Source organism: Thunnus maccoyii, chromosome 4 (genome assembly GCF_910596095.1).
Source record: "Thunnus maccoyii chromosome 4, fThuMac1.1, whole genome shotgun sequence".
NCBI classification, from domain to species: Eukaryota; Metazoa; Chordata; class Actinopteri; order Scombriformes; family Scombridae; genus Thunnus; species Thunnus maccoyii.
This window is the reverse complement of record NC_056536.1, coordinates 5,225,028-5,246,566: the sequence shown is the minus strand read 5'-3', so window position 1 is coordinate 5,246,566 and position 21,539 is coordinate 5,225,028. Positions and strand designations below refer to the sequence as shown.

At 39.7% G+C, this 21,539-nt stretch overlaps 1 protein-coding gene across 4 annotated transcripts in view; it reads right to left on the bottom strand.

Moving 5' to 3' along the window:
* Positions 1-6,373: 6,373 nt before the first annotated feature.
* Positions 6,374-21,539, bottom strand: part of lamb2l (laminin, beta 2-like) — a 96,254-nt gene continuing 81,088 nt past the window's right edge. For all 4 annotated transcript variants that reach the window (XM_042408126.1, XM_042408127.1, XM_042408128.1 and 1 more), the window contains 10 exons: positions 20,683-21,055; positions 20,407-20,591; positions 19,892-20,139; positions 19,092-19,307; positions 18,825-18,969; positions 18,481-18,688; positions 15,967-16,108; positions 15,688-15,864; positions 8,979-9,144; positions 6,374-7,100 (listed from right to left, as the gene is read on the bottom strand). In XM_042408126.1, the coding sequence (XP_042264060.1) occupies positions 6,964-7,100; positions 8,979-9,144; positions 15,688-15,864; positions 15,967-16,108; positions 18,481-18,688; positions 18,825-18,969; positions 19,092-19,307; positions 19,892-20,139; positions 20,407-20,591; positions 20,683-21,055 (1,997 nt within the window). In that variant the 3' untranslated portion in view covers positions 6,374-6,963. The remainder of the gene's footprint in view (positions 7,101-8,978; positions 9,145-15,687; positions 15,865-15,966; positions 16,109-18,480; positions 18,689-18,824; positions 18,970-19,091; positions 19,308-19,891; positions 20,140-20,406; positions 20,592-20,682; positions 21,056-21,539) is intronic.

Sequence of the window (21,539 nt, the reverse complement as noted above, 5' to 3'; positions counted from 1 at the left end):
CTAATAACAAAAAAAATAATAAGAAAATTTAAGACAATTTAAGCCATCCAATGAGATATATCACATTATGTGATTGCAACAGCCAGATAGTAACAACCAGATAGTGATCACCTGATTTACAAACAAACAACAAAAATAGCATGGAGGTGAACATACATGTAACCTCATCATGTTCAGAATCTCCATAAAAAATAGCCTGCAAGAGCTTGTAAATAAATATGAACAAGTAAGAGACAAATATTAATCAGTTGAATATCAGTAAGAGAAATAGGAAAAAAAAAATTAATAGGAAGAAATATAACACATTCTGTGATTACAACGGTCAGATGAGTATTGTGTGTATATATATACACACATATACACATATACATACATATACACATATACATACATATATATATATATGTGTGTATGTGTGTGTGTGTGTGTGTGTGTGTGTGTGTGTGTGTATGTATGTATATATATATATGTATATGTGTATGTGTGTGTGTGTGTGTGTGTGTGTGTGTGTGTGTATATATATATATATATATATGATATATTGAGTGATCTACTCAATATATCACACATGTGATAGTAACAGCAAAATAAGTGACCGACAGATTGACATGCTAACAATAAAAATGCATGTATGTACATATGTAGACCAATCATGTGCAAAACCTCCATAGATAATGCAAATACATATACATAAGAAAATTAGTAACAAGAAAAAAATCTATCTAATAAGTAATGGTAATAAAACAGCCAAATACAGTAAGTGCTTGATTTACACACTAAATATTCTGTGACTGCAACACTCAGATGAGAGATCAATAGGTTTATACAAAATGTATGTATGCGAATATGAAGACCAATCATGTGCAAAAGCTCCATAGAACATACAAATGCATATACATTAATAATACACATATTCATAAAAAACAAGACACCAGAGTTCACACAATGCTGATTAAGCCTATAACTGCCAGATAAATCTCTCATATTTGCCAATATACAGATTTTTTAATTTGATGTCGGTGGCAACATTCTTGTGCTGGTTAGATGAATGCGTACTGTGCATGCTCTAAGGGCAGAGCTTGCGATCCAGACTTCCACTGTCTGAGTGGCTAGCTTAGAGTTAGTTCCCAGCTGACTTGAATGGTGAAACAACTCATTTTGTGGGGGTTGCGTGATTCTCAAAAAAATGTATCCACCGTTTTACAGCCACAACAGTAGCAACAGAGTATTCTGCGGCGGAGCCTATGATGTAAGCAAGTGTTGTTAGTGTTTTTGTAATTACTCTCATTGCTGGGGAAGGGGACAAAAGTCCCACAGTTGGGCTTTAACAGTATGAATACATGATATTTTTGAAGGTATATCAACTGTGTACAATCTGTAACAATTATTGCATTGATTGATCCAACTATACTTAGAAGAGCCCTTGCTTGTGGGTTGTCTTGTTGAACTGTGGAGTGGCTGAGACCATGCAGTGAGTGTTCATGTTCAGGCTAGTTGAAAGGCTCCTACAGTGCTTAAAAAGGCATGGTTGGTCCTACGTGTCTCAGTACCACTGTTAACCCCTGTTCATATAACTGCTAAGCTAAATACAAGTCTTACTCTACCGCTAGGAGTTGGCAGACCACTATACAAACATCTGTGATTTATTCATGTCTACATAATTACAAACAGGCAAGGGACATAATTGTCAATGTCAATCATTAAGAAATCTTTCAGTCTAAACAACCAGGATGGAACATAAGATACAGCAAACACACATTTTATGACCATTTGATTTTGATATGTAGCCCCAACACCAATATGCTGTGCATCAAGACCTACAGTGGTATGAAAAAGTTTAGGCACCCCTGACAATTTCCATTATTTTAATTTATAAATCATTGAGTGTTTGGATCAGCAATTTCATTTTGATCACTCAAATAACTGTTGGACACAGCATTATTTCAGTAGTGAAATGAGGTTTATTGGATTAACAGAAAATGTGCAATATGCATCAAAACAAAATTGGACAGGTGCATAAATTTGGGCACTCCAACAGAAAAATCACATCAATATTTAGTCGTGCCTCCTTTTGCAAAAATGACAGCCTCTAGATGCTTCCTATAGCCTCTAAAGAGTGTCTGGATTCTGGATGAAGGTATTTTGGACCATTCCTCCTTACAAAACATCTCCAGTTCACTTAGGTTTGATGGTTGCTGAGCATGGACAGCACACTTCAAATCATCCCACAGTTTTTCAATGATAATCTGTCTGAAGTGTTTTGGGTCATTGTCTTGTTGAAAAATTCCAGCCCCGGCGTAACTTCAACTTTGTGACTGACTCTTGAACATTATTCTCAAGAATCTGCTGATATTGAGTGGAATCCATGCAACCATCAACTTTAACAAGATTCCCAGTACCGGCACTGGCCACACAGCCCCACAGCATGATGAAACCTCCACCAAATTTTACTGAGGGTAGCAAGTGTTTTTCTTGGGATGCTGTGTTCTTTCGTCGCCATGCATAACACCCCTTGTTATGACCAAATTCCAAAATGAAGCTGGCTTGTCCAAATGTGCTTTTGCAGACCTCAAGAGACTGTTTGTGGCGTGTGTGCAGAAAAGGCTTCTTCTGCATCACTCTCCCATACAGCTTCTCCCTGTGCAAAGTGTGCTGAATTGTTGAACGATGCACAGTGACACCATCTGCAGCAAGATGATGTTGTAGGTCTTTGGAGGTGGTCTGTGGGTTGTCTTTGACCATTCTCACCATCCTTCGCCTTTGCCTCTCCGATATTTTTCTTGGCCTGCCACTTAACAGGAACCATGCCTGTGGTCTTCCATTTCCTCACTATGTTCCTCACAGTGGAAACTAACAGCTGAAATCTCTGAGATAGCTTTTTGTAGCCTTTCCCTAAACCATAATGTTGAACAATCTTTGTTTTCAGGTCATTTGAGAGTTGTTTTGAGGCCCCTATGTTGTCACTCTTCAGAGGAGAGTCAAAGAGAAGAACAACTTATATAGCTCTCTTTAGCTTCAAATAGCCTATACGTGGCAGGTTCTGAAGAATGATGGCAGTGTACACACAATATATAAAAAATTTCCCTCTGAAGAAGAGTGTCAGACGGATATATTGGATAGTTAATTGTAATTACTGTCAAATACTGTTTATATACAGTAAATCTCATACATTAATTGGAAAAGTCTGTGGATATATTGGATAGTTGCTTGTAATTACTTTCAAATAAGGTTTATATAAAGTAATGATAATTAAAATTATGTTTTTGTAAGCCATTTTCACATGATCCTATTTTTTGTACAGTATAAAACCAATATTTACCAGGAATTTACTGTAAATAGATGAGATAATCATATACAATTAAAGCCTAAAACTCTCAAGATACCATTAATGGGTGTTGAAGGAGGGTAATTTGAATATAATTTTACATAACTTTTTTGTGTTTTACATCCAGAAATCTGTGCTTTGATGTGACATTTTTAAGGATAAATTGGATAATTAATAATAATAATAATTTTAAGGTATTTCTTCAATGTTTTTCTTTTTTTGTGCAGATTTATACATTTGCTTAACATTCTAGAATTTTCATCACTATTTTATAATGAATTTTCATTTTTATTTTACAAAAGTTGGACTGTAAAAATGCAGATAATGTCTACAGTAAATATCTGTATTTTTTTTAAAAAATTCTCTGTAGAATAACAACAGACAATAACAACAAAACTATAATATTCTATTATTTTAATTTAGAGATTACAGTCTTTATTTTATGGTGAATGTTTTTAATAAAAATAATTTACTGTGTTTTTATGGCATTTACACTTAATGTAGAAAAAACAAAAAAATACTGTAAAATAATACAGTAAATTTCTTTGAAAAAGAAAAAAGTATTTAAAATTAGTTCCACCTCAACCAGCTACAACAATAAAATGCTGATAAAATGTTGATGCTTCAGTTTAAACAATCTACTAATGTTACTATATAATAATATATCAGTCACAGGAGCTGTTTTCCTGCGGAATGAGCACTTTAAGGCAACTTTTGGTCCTGGTACAGTACATTTTGCTGATATATCTTCATTTTTTCTTATGGTTTTGTATGCAGGATTTCTACTTGTACCTGCAATAACTTACAGTAATGTTTTTTGCTAGGTGAGGTCAGCAGAAACAATCTGTAAACACAACATTGACCTTATGAAATTGATATGGCGAATATTAGTGACAGAAGCAACATTGTCATTCATTTGGATATCTGGCTCTTCAGCTGCTAAATGCTTCACTTGCTAACTTTGTCCGTCTGCTGTTAAGGTCCTGCACAGGTAGTATACAATGGGTTTATCTGAGCTTTTTTCCCTGGAAACAGCTGCCACCAAAACAATGAGCTGAAAGAAGTGAAAACACTCAGAGCTGAGGGGAACTGCAGAGAGTGATAATTCTTGATTGGTTGGTCACTACCATCAATCTCTCTCACATAAAAGTAGCCAATTGAACCACTGTTAAAGAAATATTGATTAGAAACGCGGTCTTCTTCTATTTTGGAACTCAGTGCAGCAACAGATTTTGAGGTAACTTGATCAAATTTTTCTCCAGTTTTTAAAGCAGAAAATATTTTGGTAATCCAGTAGGAAATTCATGTGAGTAACCATTCATTAGTTTGGAGGAAAATATAAAAAAGATTCTTTATAATAATTACAAAAATGTGGAAAACCCACATCTGGGGCAAGATAAGTCTAATTAACCTGGCCTTTAAAAAAAGTGATATTTTTTTACAATCTTACAATTTCATTTAGCAGATGCTCTTATCCAAAACGTTGTACATCTGAGAGCTGATACAACACAAGCAGGGATCTAGGAGAGAACAACACAAGTAAGTGCTATTAAGCTTAGTTTGAGTCTGATAGGATATAGATGCCAACAGGTGGCGCACAGAGGCAATGCACAGAGTGCATAGATTGCATAGACGCAGATTTTTTTTGTATTTTTGTCTTTTCCTTCAGTCGAAGTGCAGAGGTTTTCGCAAAAGAGCTGGGTCTTCAGTCTTTTCTTAAAGATTGAGAGGGACTCTGCGGATCGAACAGAGTTTGGTAACTTGTTCCACCACCAGGACACCACAGAGGAGAAAGGTCTAGCTAGCGACTTAGGGCCCTGTTATGGTGGTGGTACCAGGCACTTTTCATTGGCAGAGTGTAGTTAGCAGGAGGGAGTGTAGACCTGAATGAGGGAGTTCAGGTAGGTGGGATCCATTTTAGTTGCTGTTTTGTAGGCGAGTGTCAGGGTTTTGAATTTGATGCAAGAAACAACTGGGAGTCAGTGGAGAGATATGAACAGCGGGGTGACATGTACTGTTTTGGACTGATTGAAGAACAGCTGTGCTGCCATGTTCTGGATCAGCTGTAGAGGTTTGACCGTGCATACGGGGTGGCCTGCCAGTAAGAAGTTGCAGTAGTCAATGAGTGATATTACAAGAGCCTGTACCAGGAGTTGTGCTGCACAAACTGGAGGAGAATGATGCTAGGTTTGGATGTTAGAGGGCAGAGATTGTTAAGAGAAGTGGAGTGAGGAACAGAGTGTGTCTGTAGCCTCATTGACCAGGAGTGAGGAAAATTCATTATGAGGAGGCATGGTAGCCAAGACCTCATTGGAAAGTTGAGCTGGTGTGAGGGACCTGATGTTGTGGTGGAAGGAGACCATTTGTGGAGGAACATGAGGATGTTCTGGTAAAGTGATCATGAATTGAATAATTCAGATAGTGGGTAATATTATTCAGGTAGTGGGTTTAGCTTTTTTATCTGCTATTAGAGCTACATTTAGTACCCCACCTTACATTACCCCCAAAACTGTGTAGGTTTATGCATAATGATACTGTACATACTGAAATCACATTCAGACACTGTGTCTTTTCAGTAAATAGACAACATACAATAGTCTCACTCTACATTACATGTAGGGTGAGACTATTGTTTATTGACTACTCTGCCTGAAATGTCAATCAGGCAGAGTCTGTACCTACTATACACAGTCTTGAGAAGAGGTCTAATCAGGCAAATAAGTGAAAACACATGTGTGGGTTTGTCAGACATTTTCTTGTCATAGCAGGAAAAGCACAGCTGTAGCTAACAACATTAATGATGTTTAGTGTCACATACGCTATCTACTGAGTCCTGGAGCTGACACACCTAACTGGAACACAGTTATCATTAATGTTATTAATTACACATAAAGAATGTCTGCTGTGAACACACACTGCCTTGCTAAGTAAGAGGCGCCCCCTTGTGAGAATGAATTTAAACACTTTTTCTGCAATAAATTTGTAATCTGACACTGTAAACATTAAGCACACATCATCACACAAACAGGACACGATATATATTATGAATTTACATAAATCAAATTTATTTTTCTCCATCATCACATCTCAGAATAAATTTTGCTTATAAGAATATTTGTGTATGCATTCATATGTATTTAATCAAGAGCGTCTTTTGTAATAAAAAATAAACACAAAATTGGATTTCAAAAATCAGTTCACGTTACTCTCTTAATAGGAATGTCAGTAGCATACTAATGTGGTCAAATTACAAATTACAGTAAAAACACAAAATCTTAAAATCACTTTTGGTCAAAATAACACATTTATGATACATGTATTATTTATGAAATCAATTATCATGGCCTATACAATAAAACAATACTCTCCACTGGTCATCCACTTGTTTTAATAGCTTAAAGACATAAACACCACACAGGATAGTGTTGATATCCAGGAGTCAAAAAGTGGTACAGTACACTGATAGAGGAAGGCACTTCTGTGATATAACACTCGACAGGTAATGTGTAAAACTTGAAATACCAATGACCAGAGCAGTGTCTTATTTTCATGGGTGATGTAATTTTTCTGTCCCAGCATCAGTCATGACTCTGCTCTGGACTACAGCAGCATACGGTAAACAGGGAACTGTGACCTCCTCACACACAGTTACTGTACTTCTGCACTTGATCCCGGATGTTGTCCCGCACCACAGTAGCATTTTCCTTTAACTCCTCCAGCTCCATGCGCTGCCTCTGCATCCGCTTCTCGTTTCTCCTGAAGTTTTTCTCCAGTTCTGCAAAAACAAAGAGAAATAAAAAGCTAAAAAAAGGGAAACAGTAGGGGAAGCTGAATGCCATCAAAGTTCATTGAGGTAGCAAGAGTATTATAGATGTGAGTATGGTAAACTGAGCACAATGTGCCAGTGGAGTTAAATACTTGACCAAAACAGACAAGCAGCGTTGGTCGGGACCTTGCACTCTGGCCCGTCGGGATCAGATCATTTCGCTTTTTAAAAATGAGGGATATTTCTTACAATTGTGGTGTGCTTTTATTTTGAAAGTTTGATTGATGTGTACTGTCAGGTGTGTAGAGACAATAAGTAACTGCAGCTGGACACAGAAAACTACTCATATATTTGAATGGAGAGTGTGAGCGAACCCACACCTTTTTGAACATTTACTGCTTCCACATACTTCTAGATACAGATTTCATTTGAACTTTAAATGAGTCATGAGACTTTGACCTACAAATCTTGAATTTACATGTTTTTTTTCTATCTTTTACTGTTTTTGAGATGTTAGAGTTTGACTTTTAAAGTCTTTTCTTGCTCCTCCTGTAATTTTATAATGAGTGTGTATTGCGGAATGTTTCACAGCACTGAGGGAGTGACATCACCAGGAGCAGTTGTTTAGGGGGTCAAAGCAGCATGTTTAGGGGGTCAAATTTAGGGTTTAAGTGACGGAATAATAAAGAAAGAAAGAAACAAACACACAAAATACAAGAGGGCCTTCACCCTTTGGGCTTGTGCCCTAATAAAGAAAGAAACAAACAAACAAAGAAAAAAACAAACACACAAAAAACAACAGTATATATACTACTGTTACTACTATAATACTATTGTTTTACAGTAGTCCTCTGCCTTTTCAAAATAAGACTTTTCCTCAATTTTGGCTCCCGAACAAATGCTATCAGCTGGTATTGGCTTCAAACTTTAATCGATGACTTATGACACTGTGCTGAAAAAAAGTTTGTAATTATTCGAACAGTTTGGATTTTATAAGCCCTGAAAGTTGCAGTGCCACATCACATCAAATGTACCCCTTACAATGTAAAACAATGGGGGAGGCATGGACTTTGTGTCAGACAGAGGCTTCTGACGTCTAAACTATAAGTCTGACCACTTTCAAACCTGTATCAATGGATTCACCATGAAATTTCTTACTAAAATATGATTTTTAATGTAAGATTTCACCAAAGTAGTAGTGGGGATTTATGTGGAGATTTCACCAGAAGTGTTCTCTAAAATACTCCTCTCCAACTGCTCCTGGTGATGTCACTCCCTCATTGCTGTGAAACATTCCTCAATACACACTCATTATCAAATCACAGAAGGAGCAAGAAAAGACTTTAAAAGTCAAACTCTAATATCTCAAAAACAGTAAAAGATAGAAAACACATGTAAATTCAAGATTTCTAGATCAAAGTCTCATGACTCATTTAAAGTTCAAATGAAGTCTGTATCTAGAACTATGTGGAAGCAGTAAATGTTCAAAAAGGTGTGGGTTCGCTCACACTCTCCATTCAAATATATGAGTAGTTTTCTGTGTCCACCTGCAGTTACTTATTGTCTCTACACACCTGACAGTACACATGTCAATCAAACTTTCAAAATAAAAGCACACCACACTTGTAAGAAATATCCCTCATTTTCAAAAGGCAAAATGATCTGATCTCGAGTGCGAGGTCCCAACCAACGCTGCTTGCAGCTTTAATTGTGTTTGAAACTGTAAATATAAAAATGTAGTTAATGTAAATGTTTCCTATTCTTTTAAGTGCTGAAATATTATTAAACATGTACAGTAAGAAAAATGAAAATTAACTAATCTTGGCCTGTCCTTAAGATACCCCAGGGTGCCATGGAACTCACTTTGGGAACCACTGCTTTACTCACCCATGAGTTTCTCCATCCCCTTGTTGGCTTCATTGAGGAGGTCTTCTGCCTCCTTCTTGATTTTCTTGGCCTTCTCATTGATGCTGTTCAGGCCTCCAGACTCCCCGCCAAGAGAGTCCACCTTCCTCTGCAGCTCACGGTACCGTTTCTCTGTGTCGTTGAGGCTCTGAGAGACGACACAATATTGAGAGCATGGGTTGTTGTATAAATATTGTACTTATATTTGTGTGATTGCTTTTCATCATCAAAATGGAGATTTTTTCCTCTCATTTTTGTGAATGTCTGGTTGGTTCTCCTGATCAGCTTCATCTTAGATGACCTTAGATGACAAGGTTGTGTGTTCGATACCCGCTCATTGCAGTGCTCCTCGTAATATTGCTCTCATGTACAAAGTTGCTTTACATCCTCATCATGTACCATAATTCAATTCCACTCTAGCTTACTTTAACATTATTACCTAAAATGTGGATTGATATGCTTGTTAAACACATCTTTTCCTGAGCTACAGAAAATGTGTGAGTAGTCCAGTGGTTTAAGCTCATGTCACTTCTAAACTCTTTTTAAATCAAAAGATTGTGAGTTCGAGCCCAGCTTAGGGCAGAACTCAGTAGAGTTGAAGGATGCAGGAGCCCACAGGTGATGTCAATCTGCTTAATGAGACTGCTACTGATACATTTCATGCAATTGACAGAGTAAACACCAGAATCTGGCCTGGCATTGCTGTGTGACATGTCAGCTCGGTGTGGAGCCATAATCACGAAGGTGCAGGTTCAATTCCAATTCATTAGTGTTCAGCTTCCATTTATGCAGTCTAAATCTGCTTTCAGCAATCACACGCAATTTGTACAGAAATTCCATTTTTTAGTTGTGTGATTGCTGGAAGCAATCACACATTGCTCTTCTCACTCTTTACTCTTATTCCGTCTTCCGTACGTTTTTTGCCACGTTTCAACTGCTGCATACTTTGTGCTATAAAAACCATTCAACTGTCAATCTCTGCAACTCATTCAGCAGATGTGTGCTTGTATTTTTCTGAAATGTAACATGTGTCAGTGATTTTATATAATTTTTTAAAACATTAAAATTTATAATGGCAGTCTATAGGACGAACCGTCCAACTGAGTTGGAACCATAGTCACTTTGACACTCAACTGCTCGGAAGTCCCTTATCGTACAGACGCCATTCAAACTGTAAAATGTTCACAAAACTTTGAACTTTCAAAGTTATCAGATTGTTTAGTGATATCTTTTGTAGTTTTTCAGCAATTTAAACCCAAAGTCAGGGGTTTTGAAGACTTTTTCAGGTCTCATCAGTGTGTCATGTGATCAGGCACAGTGGAGAGCACAGATCATTTTAGACCAGAAATGTTTTTCTAAACTGCTGTCACTCCCACAATTTTAACTCCTCAAGCACATATCTTGTCTCAGTATGTTGCCACAAGCCTCCTCTCTCTCAAAATGTAAATACATTTCACATAGGACTTATAGTTTTTGAGATCTGAACCTTAATTGATAGAGAGTCGCTGTCATGTTCTCATTGACTGCAATACAGTCTGCAGGATGTGTGTCTCCTCTCACTGCAGTTTCTTAAACTTACAGATTCTCTCTTCCTTCAAACACTTTTTACACATATCATTCATTCTCATGTTAAACTAGTCTTGCTTTCACTAATGATGTACAAATCTCTGGGCTTCAAACTCTAGTTTGAGACAAATACATTTTCCTCATCAAAATAGAGATTTTTTCCTCTCATTTTTGTGAATGTCTGTTGGCTCTGTTCTCCTGATCAGCTTCAACTTAGATGACAAGGTTGTGTGTTCAATACCTGCTCACTGCAGTGCTCCTCATAATATTGCTCTCATGTACAAAGTTGCTTCACATTTTTATCCTGTACCATAATTCAATTCCACTCTAGCTTACTTTAACATTATTACCTAAAATGTGGATTGATATGCTTGTTAAACACATCTTTTCCTGTGCTACAGGGCATGAATGAGTAGTCCAGTGGTTAAAGCTCATGTCACTTCTGAACTCCTTTTAGATCCAAAGGCTGTGAGTTCGAGCCCTCCTTAGGGCAGAACTCAGTAGAGTTGAAGGATGCAGGAGTCCACAGGTGATGTCAATCTGCTTAATGAGACTGCTAGTGATACATTTCATGCAAATGACAGACTAAACACCAAAATCTGGCCTGGTATTGCTGTGTGACATGTTAGCTTGGTGCATAGCATGTCTGTCTTACAAACATGAGGGTTGTTGGGACTACATGGGGGGACTAGAACATCCCAGAACTGTTCAGCCTCTCCTCTGCACTATCAGGAAAGTGATAACAGTTGTTCAGCCCCTGCCCTTCAACCAGAGAGAATTGTAGCACGTGATGCACATGTCCATAATAGTGCTAGTTTAGTCTTGTCTTCATCAGAAATGACTTCACAGTGTCCCCGCCTTAAAGTGCTTGAGCTTATAGCTAAGGACATTGATCATTTTGACCCAGACAGCTGTAATCACCACATTGAAGATTACTTTAGAGAACTAGAATACAATCTAGTTGACCTGCCTCATGCAACCCAAAGTGAGAAAGTTAAACTTGTGTGGAAAACCAGCTCTAAAGCTGTACACAAGTTTATACAATCACAACCTTCCAGAGTCAGAAATGACTACCAAGAGCTCCGTCAAGCACTAGTAGAAGAATTCTCTTTTACTGCTGACAAGACCACATCAATGGTTGCAGCGCTCCAAGTTAAACATTCCCGTTGTGAGCATCCCTGGGATTACTACCAATGTTTGAGGCATGCGCACTTCCAGGGCAAGAATGCACCAGGCTTAAAACCCCACCTTCCAAGTCCTTATTCTTGCAGAACCTTCATCCATGCGTACGCACTCACGTTGTACTTATGACGCACCAAGGTAACCCCTCACTGTGTGAGATAAGAAAGATGACACAAGTGGCTTGGGAAACTGCTGTCACTTCCAAAGCAGGAGGGAAAACAATTGAGCCTGCCAGCCTAAACACTGAAGCGTCATACAGGTCTTCTGCCTCAAAAGATCACCCTCAGAACAGTCCAAAGGGGGGTGACAAAAGGCAGCATAGGGACACTGGGCGTAACTGCCATGTCCACCAACTGCGTCAAGATAGGCATTCACACAGTAGAAGCTTTAGAAGGCCATACGCAGAGATTCTGGCCCAGAAGTGTGACCAGACAATGGACATATCAGATGATGACCACAGCATCTCTGACCACAGTTCAGTACATGGTCACCATCTATCAGACAGTGACAGTGCCTCTGAATGTCTCTCTCCCTCTGGCTACATGGAGCGTTACAGCCCTGAGCGACAAATTAGAAACTTAAGACACAAAAGCTCTAGAGCTCGCTTTTCACAATTCTAGATAGCGACACAGTTCACCGCTGTTCTGACAGTAAGACAGATACCAGTGCCTTACCTTTCCTGCAGTTACATAGGCAAACTTGGGTTTGTTAGCAACAGTAGCAACCTCAGTTATTCTAAACTCAGTAATAGCCAGACAGCCTGCTATTAGTTGAGGAAAGCCTAAATTCTGATTCAGCTCAGACACCACTGTCCTACTTTGCAAGTACAATTGGATCAACTCCTTGGAAGTATTTTGCCAATAGGATCACTTTGCAAAACACTAGCTTAGGACACTTGATTAGGTACTTTCAGAAGTAGTCATACACATGTCCTCACCCACCAAAAGTTTAGGACATAGTGCCAAGCAAACAATGATACAGCCATTAGGACTTTGGGATTTTTGGAAATATGATGACATCCTTCTGTAGCAACACCTGCCTGAAGGACAAAATTGTAAAGTCTGCCAAGATCAGACTGAGTACTACATTGAGTAGTCAGTATTGTCATCAGATCCAATGAGTGAAACAACAAACACTCTTGGACACTCCAGAAATGGCTTTATCATTTTAGGTGCCACTCTCTCTGCATCTCACCTTAACAAAGTTACACCACTAACATTCCTGTTCTCACCAACCCAAAGAGTAAAGAGAAACACAGGTTATGTTATTTAGGACTATGCCTTTGTTGTTGTCTATCATGCTTTTGTTTTGTAACTCTGTTCTTGCTTAGCCAAGATAGATAGTGTTAACCACTGCCCAAATGTTACAAACTTGAATGAACTGACAAATGAACTCTTTCAACTGTGGACCATACAGTACATGTATGTTTGTGCTCCCAGGATCACACATCAGGTGCAATCCTAGGACCAAAGGGGGGATGTTGGGACTACATGTGGACCACAGTTTACCACATGTTTCAAGACTCCAATAAACCTGAGCCCTGGGGGTTCGCACCCAAAGTGTGAAGCTCCACCCGTGGATCCAGGTTATCAAAACTAGAGATTCCCCTCTTATCTTTCTCTTTTCTCCACCAGCTGCAGCAGGAGCAGCTCCTTGCTCTCTTTCTCCTTCAGCTGCAGGATCAGCTGCTTGGTCTTTCACACCTCCAGCAGCTACTGGAGCATCTCTCTGTTCTCTTGTGTGGCCTGCTCACAGCAGACACACACAGTCTTCTTTACGGCAGAAGACGCAAGAGCCTGCCTAAGACTCAGAAACTAAGTTTCCTTGTGCCAGCAGCTAACACACAAGTCTGCTGGCCAGTTTAACAAGTACAGGAGCCGTGAAACTGAGTTAGCTTGCTGCTAACTCTACACAAAGGAGTGACCTGAGCCCTCTGCACGACTGGAGTGCTGTCTCCCCAGCAACACCTGCATCTTTCAGCTTCAGAGCCAAAGCCTTCTAAGCCTGACTCACCCACGGATTCACCAGCTACAAAGCAGAATGCCACAAAGCATCTCTTCCTTCATGGACTGGTAACAACTGGGCATAGTCTAGCAACACAGTGAAGCATAGGTCAGCTAAGCAAGAATGTTTAACTCAAACAATGTACTGTACGTGTATTGATTTGGTTAAGGTTATACATTGAACTGTTGATGTGATGTCCTTGTTGCCTATAGTCAGGTTACTGCATAGCCACACCGCTAGGTTAATGTTAGCAGGCTTAACACATGTTACATCCAGTAACTAGGCCTTGCATGCAACTAACCTCGTTTTAACCTGGCACTTTAAGCATACACCAATTGGCCTTGAATAGAGAACCACACAGTTAAGAGGTTAAAACCTAGTTTGGCAAACTTTGGTTCAGGCAGCACATGTGGTTCAAGACACCACATGGTCTGGCCTATTGTCTCTGTAGATCCCTTTATCAGCCAAATTGTCGGCATGCCATGTGCTCAGTCACCAGGTGACTGCAGCCATCTTGCTATTGTCTTCTCTACACACACACACACACACACACACACACACACACACACACACACACACACACACACACACACACACACACACACACTCACACTTGTATATAGGTACACTTAGCTAGATTAGTATTGTGTGTTTTGCTTTTACCCTTTGTTAAATAAATGCTTTTGGATATACCTGTTGTCTGTTTTAATGTTGTACAAGAATGAGTTTTGCCAACCCCTGCTCTGTAAAGAACTCCAAATCCTTTAACCATAACTGACTACTGATATGGTGATTTTGTTTATAGTTATTTGATTAATTATTAATCAAAGTCCCAAATTCATAGATTAGTACACTTTGAGACTGAATTGGCTATCTTTTTCCCTGAGTCCAGGGTGGTACCCTGTTATTATTAATTCTCATCAATAATTTTATTGATTTTAATAATTAACGATTATCTTTGATAAAACTTGTAGCCACGGCCCAACAGGGTGTAAGTTCAATTCCACCCATTGCTGACTTTAATCAAGGTAGATTTTTCAATAGTGGTCAGCTTCTGGTAATGCAATCTAGATCAGCTTTCAGCAATCACACGCAATTTCTACAGAAACTGCATTTTCTAGTTATTATTCCACATTCCGTATGTTTTTTGGCCCTTTTCAACTGCTGCATATTTTGTGCTATAAAAACTAGGGATGCATGATATTATCGGCACATCATCGGTATCAGCCGATAAAAGCTCTAAAATGAAATATTGGCATCGGCCATATCTGCCGATTATGAGAGGCCGATTTTTTGCAATCTCCTCAGCCGCCTGACTGTGCTTCCCTCCATGGACTGTTTCACTCTGACAGTCCCGGTGCTTCCTCTGCAGGCTCCACTTCACTCAAGCTGCCCGTCAGACCTGCTGCTTCTTCCAACTTTAACTTGAATAACAAACTGGGGCTCAGTGCTCTGGTTGGATCCACATGCAGAATCGGTGCTAACATTAGCTGGGAGGCTAGCAGAGGTGAGCTGGCTGTGCTTCCCTCCGGTCATGCTGCGGCTAATGCTCGACTAGCCTCTCAGCTAACGTTAGCCCTCCATGTGGATCCAACCAGAGCACCGAGCCCTGGTTTGTTATTCAGGTTAAAGTGGGAAGAAGCAGCGGGTCTGACAGGCAGCTTGAGTGAAGTGGAGCCTGTGGAGGAAACACCGGGACCGTCAAGAAGAAACAGTCTGTCGAGGAGCTGCTAAGTTAGGCTGCACAGATAGGAAACACCTCGGCTGACAGGATGTGTCACTCTGTTTGGAAAAATATAAATCTTTTTGGTTTACACCAGTGGTTGGCAACCAGTGCATTAGGTGCATTACCGCCACCTTCTGCTCCGGAGTGTGGAACAGTGATTAAATCCTACTCATTAATCCTGTCTGTAACACATCATGCCAGTTGCACACTCACATGCTCCACTGAAGACGCTAGGTTTGTGGCGTTGTTAGCCAGTGCTTTGGCGTCCTTCGCCATCTCCCTGTTCTGTTCCGTCTTGTTCTTCAGAGCTTCCACGCCGGCAGAGAGGTTGTTTAAACGCATCATGAACTCCATTTGCTTATCTTCCAGTTGCGTCAGCCTCTCATCCACCTAGAGGGAAATGTAATATAAACAAGTGAAGAATCAAGAGAGAGATCTGGGAGATTAGTATTTTTGCTGGAAATAAAAACCAGCACACACAGCATGCTATACCTCAGCAGTAGCGTTCCTAGTGCTGTTCAGGTTGTTGAGGGCTTCCTTCAGGGCTGTTCTTGCTTTCTCTATGGCTTTCTCTGACTCATCCAACGCCTGCTTGGTATTATTGGCTGTATCCTTCACTCCCTCTGCTCGGCTCCTGCACAATGTCACCAGAAATTAGACATATATGTTATTGCTATAGTCCTCAGTAATTAGTTTATGCATGTCATAATAGGCGTGGTAATTAGATTTAACTTAAAAAGTACCCAATGTATCATTTTAACATTAACACATAGTGCCGCAACTGCTACTAAAATCACTGTAAGAAAACACAATAAGTGAAGTAAAAGTACCAACAAGAGGGGCATCAACAAAATCCTTCAATTCAAGGCTATGGCACAAAAGGGAAAAACAGAAGAAGGTGGTACGGCAATCTTGGTATGTCAGGACAACCTGAAGGGGTTGATGATATCAACAACAATAAACATCAGGAAGATATTCTACTATACAAATCAAACCGTACCTAAAATCCTTACAGTATTAATACATTACTGAGTAATGTTTTACAGTGTTATAGTGCTGTTAGAAATATTACACAATAACTGAAAATATGTTAAACCTGCATAAACAGATTTTTGGCCACTTTGGTGCAGCAGAAAGAGACTATAAAGACAACAATCAAAAATGATCACTTTTTAAGTTGATGTAGCTAAAGTGATAGCAAACAGTTTGATATTTACACATCGAGACACAAAGCAACATTTGCATTCATTTAGAGTCATCTTTCTGGCCACCCAAAAAATGTAAATCTAGCAACATTTACTCTCCTTTTATCTTTGTTTGTTTCTACCAGCTCCTCAGGCTGCTCAATGCTCCACTATGATGTTCCCCAAATAATGGAGAGTCAGCGATTACGGCTGCAGGTCAATGATGCTTTCATGCTGTTTTTGTTTGTTGTATTATTATGTAACAGCCTTTTGAATCACAGCAGTATAGAATATGTCCTGGAGAGAATTGAATCTGTTGCAATTATGCTAGTTTAAATGTTTGAGACGATTAAGATGAAAACGAACCCTGTGTTTACATTCAGATTGCTGTGCAGGAGACATATGCTCAGGAAAAATATGATTGTCTTCTTTCACTGGAGGCTGATGGAGCTGAAAAGTTAACCAAAACATTATTGGAAATATCATTATGTTTACCAGTGATGGGGGTTCATGATATAGCAGCTTCTAAGGTTAATACACAAACAACCCACACACCTTATTTCTAATTAGTTCCAGTCACAGTTTGTTAACAGTGGCTTTGCCAATAATATTGCTGTCTGTCAACAAGCCTTGCTGCTGCTAGATAGTGAGAGAAGTGAAAGGTCCATTGACACATTTCACTCCTCATAAGTACACATACGCAGTTCTACCAAGGTGGCAAACACAGGCAACTTTTGTCAATTAGCTGGAGTGAGAATTTAATTTTGGGGTGGGGTTAAGGGACATCATAATGTGGGATGCTGACATCAGTGGAAGTCACCTATAAAATGCTGTGGCTATGCTGCAAGTTTTGCTTTTATTTGTCCAGGTTGTGCATCTCAGATTTCTGCCTCCACCTCAATATAATGGAGGTGAATGGACTTTTCACAGAACTCATGGTGAACAAGAACAAGAGGACTATTACTTCAGTAGAAAATAGTCCCTATGAAAACAGAAGAGTGTGTTTTGGTGATTATAAATTCACCTACACTGTATGGGGCACTGTTTCTGAAAAGTGATGTTGATGCATGATCTGTATGGATAGATACCACTGCAATTCTGCAATTTTTCTTAGTAATTTCAGTGGATTGACTCTTTAAATAAGCTGGGAGGAGAAAGGCTGAGGTGTATTTGAGGGGAAAAAAGCACAGTGAAGGCCCAAAACACCATAATATCAATATATATGATTCTATTTATGCTGTCAATATTTTCAATTTGAATTTGTGTTCCTTGTAAATGATCAGCCTGTTTTTGCAATGGAACAACTACAGTAACATGTTGACGATCTACTATAGAGGAAATGGAACTTTTGCTGAAAATAAGTTTACAAATGTTTCAGTAGATTCATTTGGAATTTGTTTGTAACTCCATAGAGTCAATTACTGTTAAATCATGACTGATCCTGACACTGTATTATAGGTAAAACTCATTGTAATATTTTCCATTGTCTTATTGTGGTAATGACTATATTGGCAACTAGAAATGATGTAGCCACTCTATAGTGTGACTGTTATGCCTCAAAAAAAGAGGGGGGGGGGGGGGGGGGGGGGGTCATTAGTCTAACTAGACTGCTACTTATTTGGAATAAAATTTGCATTTCAATTCATGGTTTTGTTATTTTGGAGAAGTCTGTGTGTGTGTGTGTGTGTGTGTGTGTGTATGTGTACCAACTAAAGCCACTTATGTTTTCTACACTATCTATAATGCTTATGGACTGTAAAGTTTATGTGGATGGTTTATGGGAAATGTCGTCTTTATTTTCAGAGCCAGTAGCATTACTCACTTGGCATCTTTAGCTTTTTCAAGCAGCTCCTTGGCTTTGCTGATGTGCTGCGAGGTTTGGTTGATGATCCCCTCGATGTTGGTGAGGTTGGAAAGGCTATCTTTTATCTGCATGATCATTTTGTCCAGCGTGGTCCTGTTGACTGGCAGTGTGATCGACAAGACTTGCAGAGCCACCTTCTCTATGCTCTCTGGATCTGCTCCCTCCTCTGGACAGCACAAGCAGGGAGAATAAATAAAAAATGCAGCAACAATTAAAGCCCAGAACATTATTTCTGCTCCTGACTTGTAGGCTGACATGATCTTCAATAAGAATTCACTTCAGTTAAAACATCATCAACATACCAGTGAGGAAGTCTCTTATCTTCTTAATGAACTCTTTGAGCATCTTGTTGGAGTTTTCAAAGTGGTCTTTCTTCTTCTGGGCTTTCTTCAGCATGTTCATAGCCTGATTCTTCACATCCTGTGTCAGAGTGGCTATATCCTGGAGCTGGACACAGGAAACCAACATGTCAACAGAGCAACATTATAGTCTCCAATCATGGCACATAAGAGGATACAACATCACTTGAATGTTATATTGAAATAACAGTGTCTGAAAACTTCTAGCACCTTTCTCGCCACACCCTGCATCTCCTCATTGGCAGCGTTCAGACTGTCAGTGACATTGCTGGCGTGATTCAGTGCTGCCAAAGAAGTGCTCACTGTCCCGTTACATCCTTCTCCTCCACACACACGGTTGCCCTCAATGTCACGGCAACCAGCACCACCACATTGGCTGTCTGAGCAACTGCCATTGGCAGTGGCATTGCTATGACCACCACATACCTGGAAGGAGCAACAACATAAATCATTCATATTGGAATGACTGGATCAATGTAATGAGAAAATACATAAAATACATGTGTAAATAATTTCAAGAAGAAAATTTCAAGAAAACTCGTTGTTTATAACTCAGTATTCTGTCTGAAGATGATGGATTACCAGAGCATATCAATCCACTGCCAATTCATTGCCTCCTTTTTTTTTTTTTTTTAGAAAAAGTGGCACTTCATGTTTTATTCTTGAAATGGATTACGATGCAACCTCTGTTGTGTCACATCAATGACAAGAGGTGACACAACAGCTACGATGTGACTGAAATATCATATAAATAGCTTCAACAAACTATGCTTTATATTTTATTAAAAAAAACAACATCTGCCTCTGGGTGCAGATTTATGTTGCTGTGTGTTCACATCATGATGCACCGCAACATCCAGACAACAATATTATTTCCCATCATGTCACTGTTGTCATGCTTCCTTGTAATTGGTACTATTAGACTAGTGATGTGGCTGGCTGAAAGTGTATCTATTAATCACCACACTCCCAAATCTATACATTTTTATATACCATCTAACTCTGCCTACCTTGTTACTGAGGTGATGGACTGTCTTGCCCAGGCCATGGGCTTTCTGCTGCAGCTCATCTAATGATTTGTTGTGAGCAGCCATGGCACGAAGGAACCTGTCTTTCCTGGTATCCAGCTCTTCTTTAGTTTTTGCACGGGTTTCTTTGGACTGTTCCACAGGGCTGAGAGGACCGGACACTGACGTGTTGCATTTCTCCTCAGCCTCCACTGACATCCGATAGTACTTCTTCACTTTCTTAAACTGATCTGTAAGGAAACAGGAGAAGGTTTTTGCGTTTGACAGCTTAGCAGTTTAATACCTAATATTTCAGCATTTGGAGATGGTTTTATAACATTTTGCAGATGCTTGGCTGAGGTTTGCAGAATTAAAATTTGCTACCTTTTTTTGTATCACACATATTGTAGAATTTGAATGTTTGCTTACCCTGTGTTTACAGAAATCTACAGGGAGTTTCAAACTGTGCTGTCACATAATATTTTAGTAAGCTTCACTGATTTGACTGAATATGCTACCTGTAAATCCTGAAGTGAGGTAGTCATCCAGCTGCTGTTTTTTGTGAGCCACAGTGATGTTGATGTCTCTCAGCTCTCTCTCCATGTCACTCAATGTGCGTCTCAGTGCCCCCTCTTCTTCTGCTGTTGTATTTAGCTCTCGGGTGACGCTCATCAGACGCCCATCGGTCAGGGCAATCTCAGCCCTGAAACACACAGGCCAGGGTATTTTATACACTATATGCTAAATTTATATACTATATCAGCAGTTAGGTGCCAAATCATCCAAACACACACCTGAGGTCATCAATGCTCTGTCCAATCAGCTGGTGGATTCTGTCGCTGTCCTCCGCACTGATCAGATCCTGCACCTGCTTCAGCTTCCTCTCCAGCTCTTTGATACGTGTGTCCCCAACTCCCGGCATGACCCCACTCTCCAGGATCTTCTGCACGGTGTACTGAATGTGCTCTAGGTCCCTTTTGAGCTGGCACAGAGCATCGTCCCACAGCTGGAAGCACGGGTGACACTGGACACACTTGGGGAAGACGCCGGTGAAGCCACGAGCGCATTCGTCACAGCGCTTCCCCGCTGCTCCCTTCCTGCACTCGCACACCCCTGTTATCCGGTCGCACTGGGCGATCTCTGAGCCCAGCGGATGACAATTACACTCTGGATGGAGGGAGGGAGGAAGGGAAGAAAGAGAGGGAAAGTAATAACAGTGGGTTTGCAGGTGAAACAGGCTGTAAGAAAAGAATCTACTGGTGTCTTTAAGAAGTAATTAGAAGATTTACTGCCTCATAATGCAACAATGAATCTTGCTATTTCACAGCTCAAACTGAACCGATTATGTGAGACAAATGAGACAGGATGCTAATTTTCTTGTCCCTTTTTAATTTAAAGGAACAGGGAGTAGATTCTGGTATGTATATCAGTATTATAAACTGATATACAGTGCTACTGTACAAGCAAGCAATTTTAAAATTGTGACTGTCTGACAGTTTTAAGTTTGTCCCTTTGGAAGCCAACTGTGGTCCAGTATGCAGCGTATACAAGTGTAATGTAGAAACCTGAAGCCTATTTTCCTGCAGGCACAAGACCCGTGCTAGTCCAAATGCAGTCTTTATGCAATTGTCCACAGGCAAAATCTACTTTT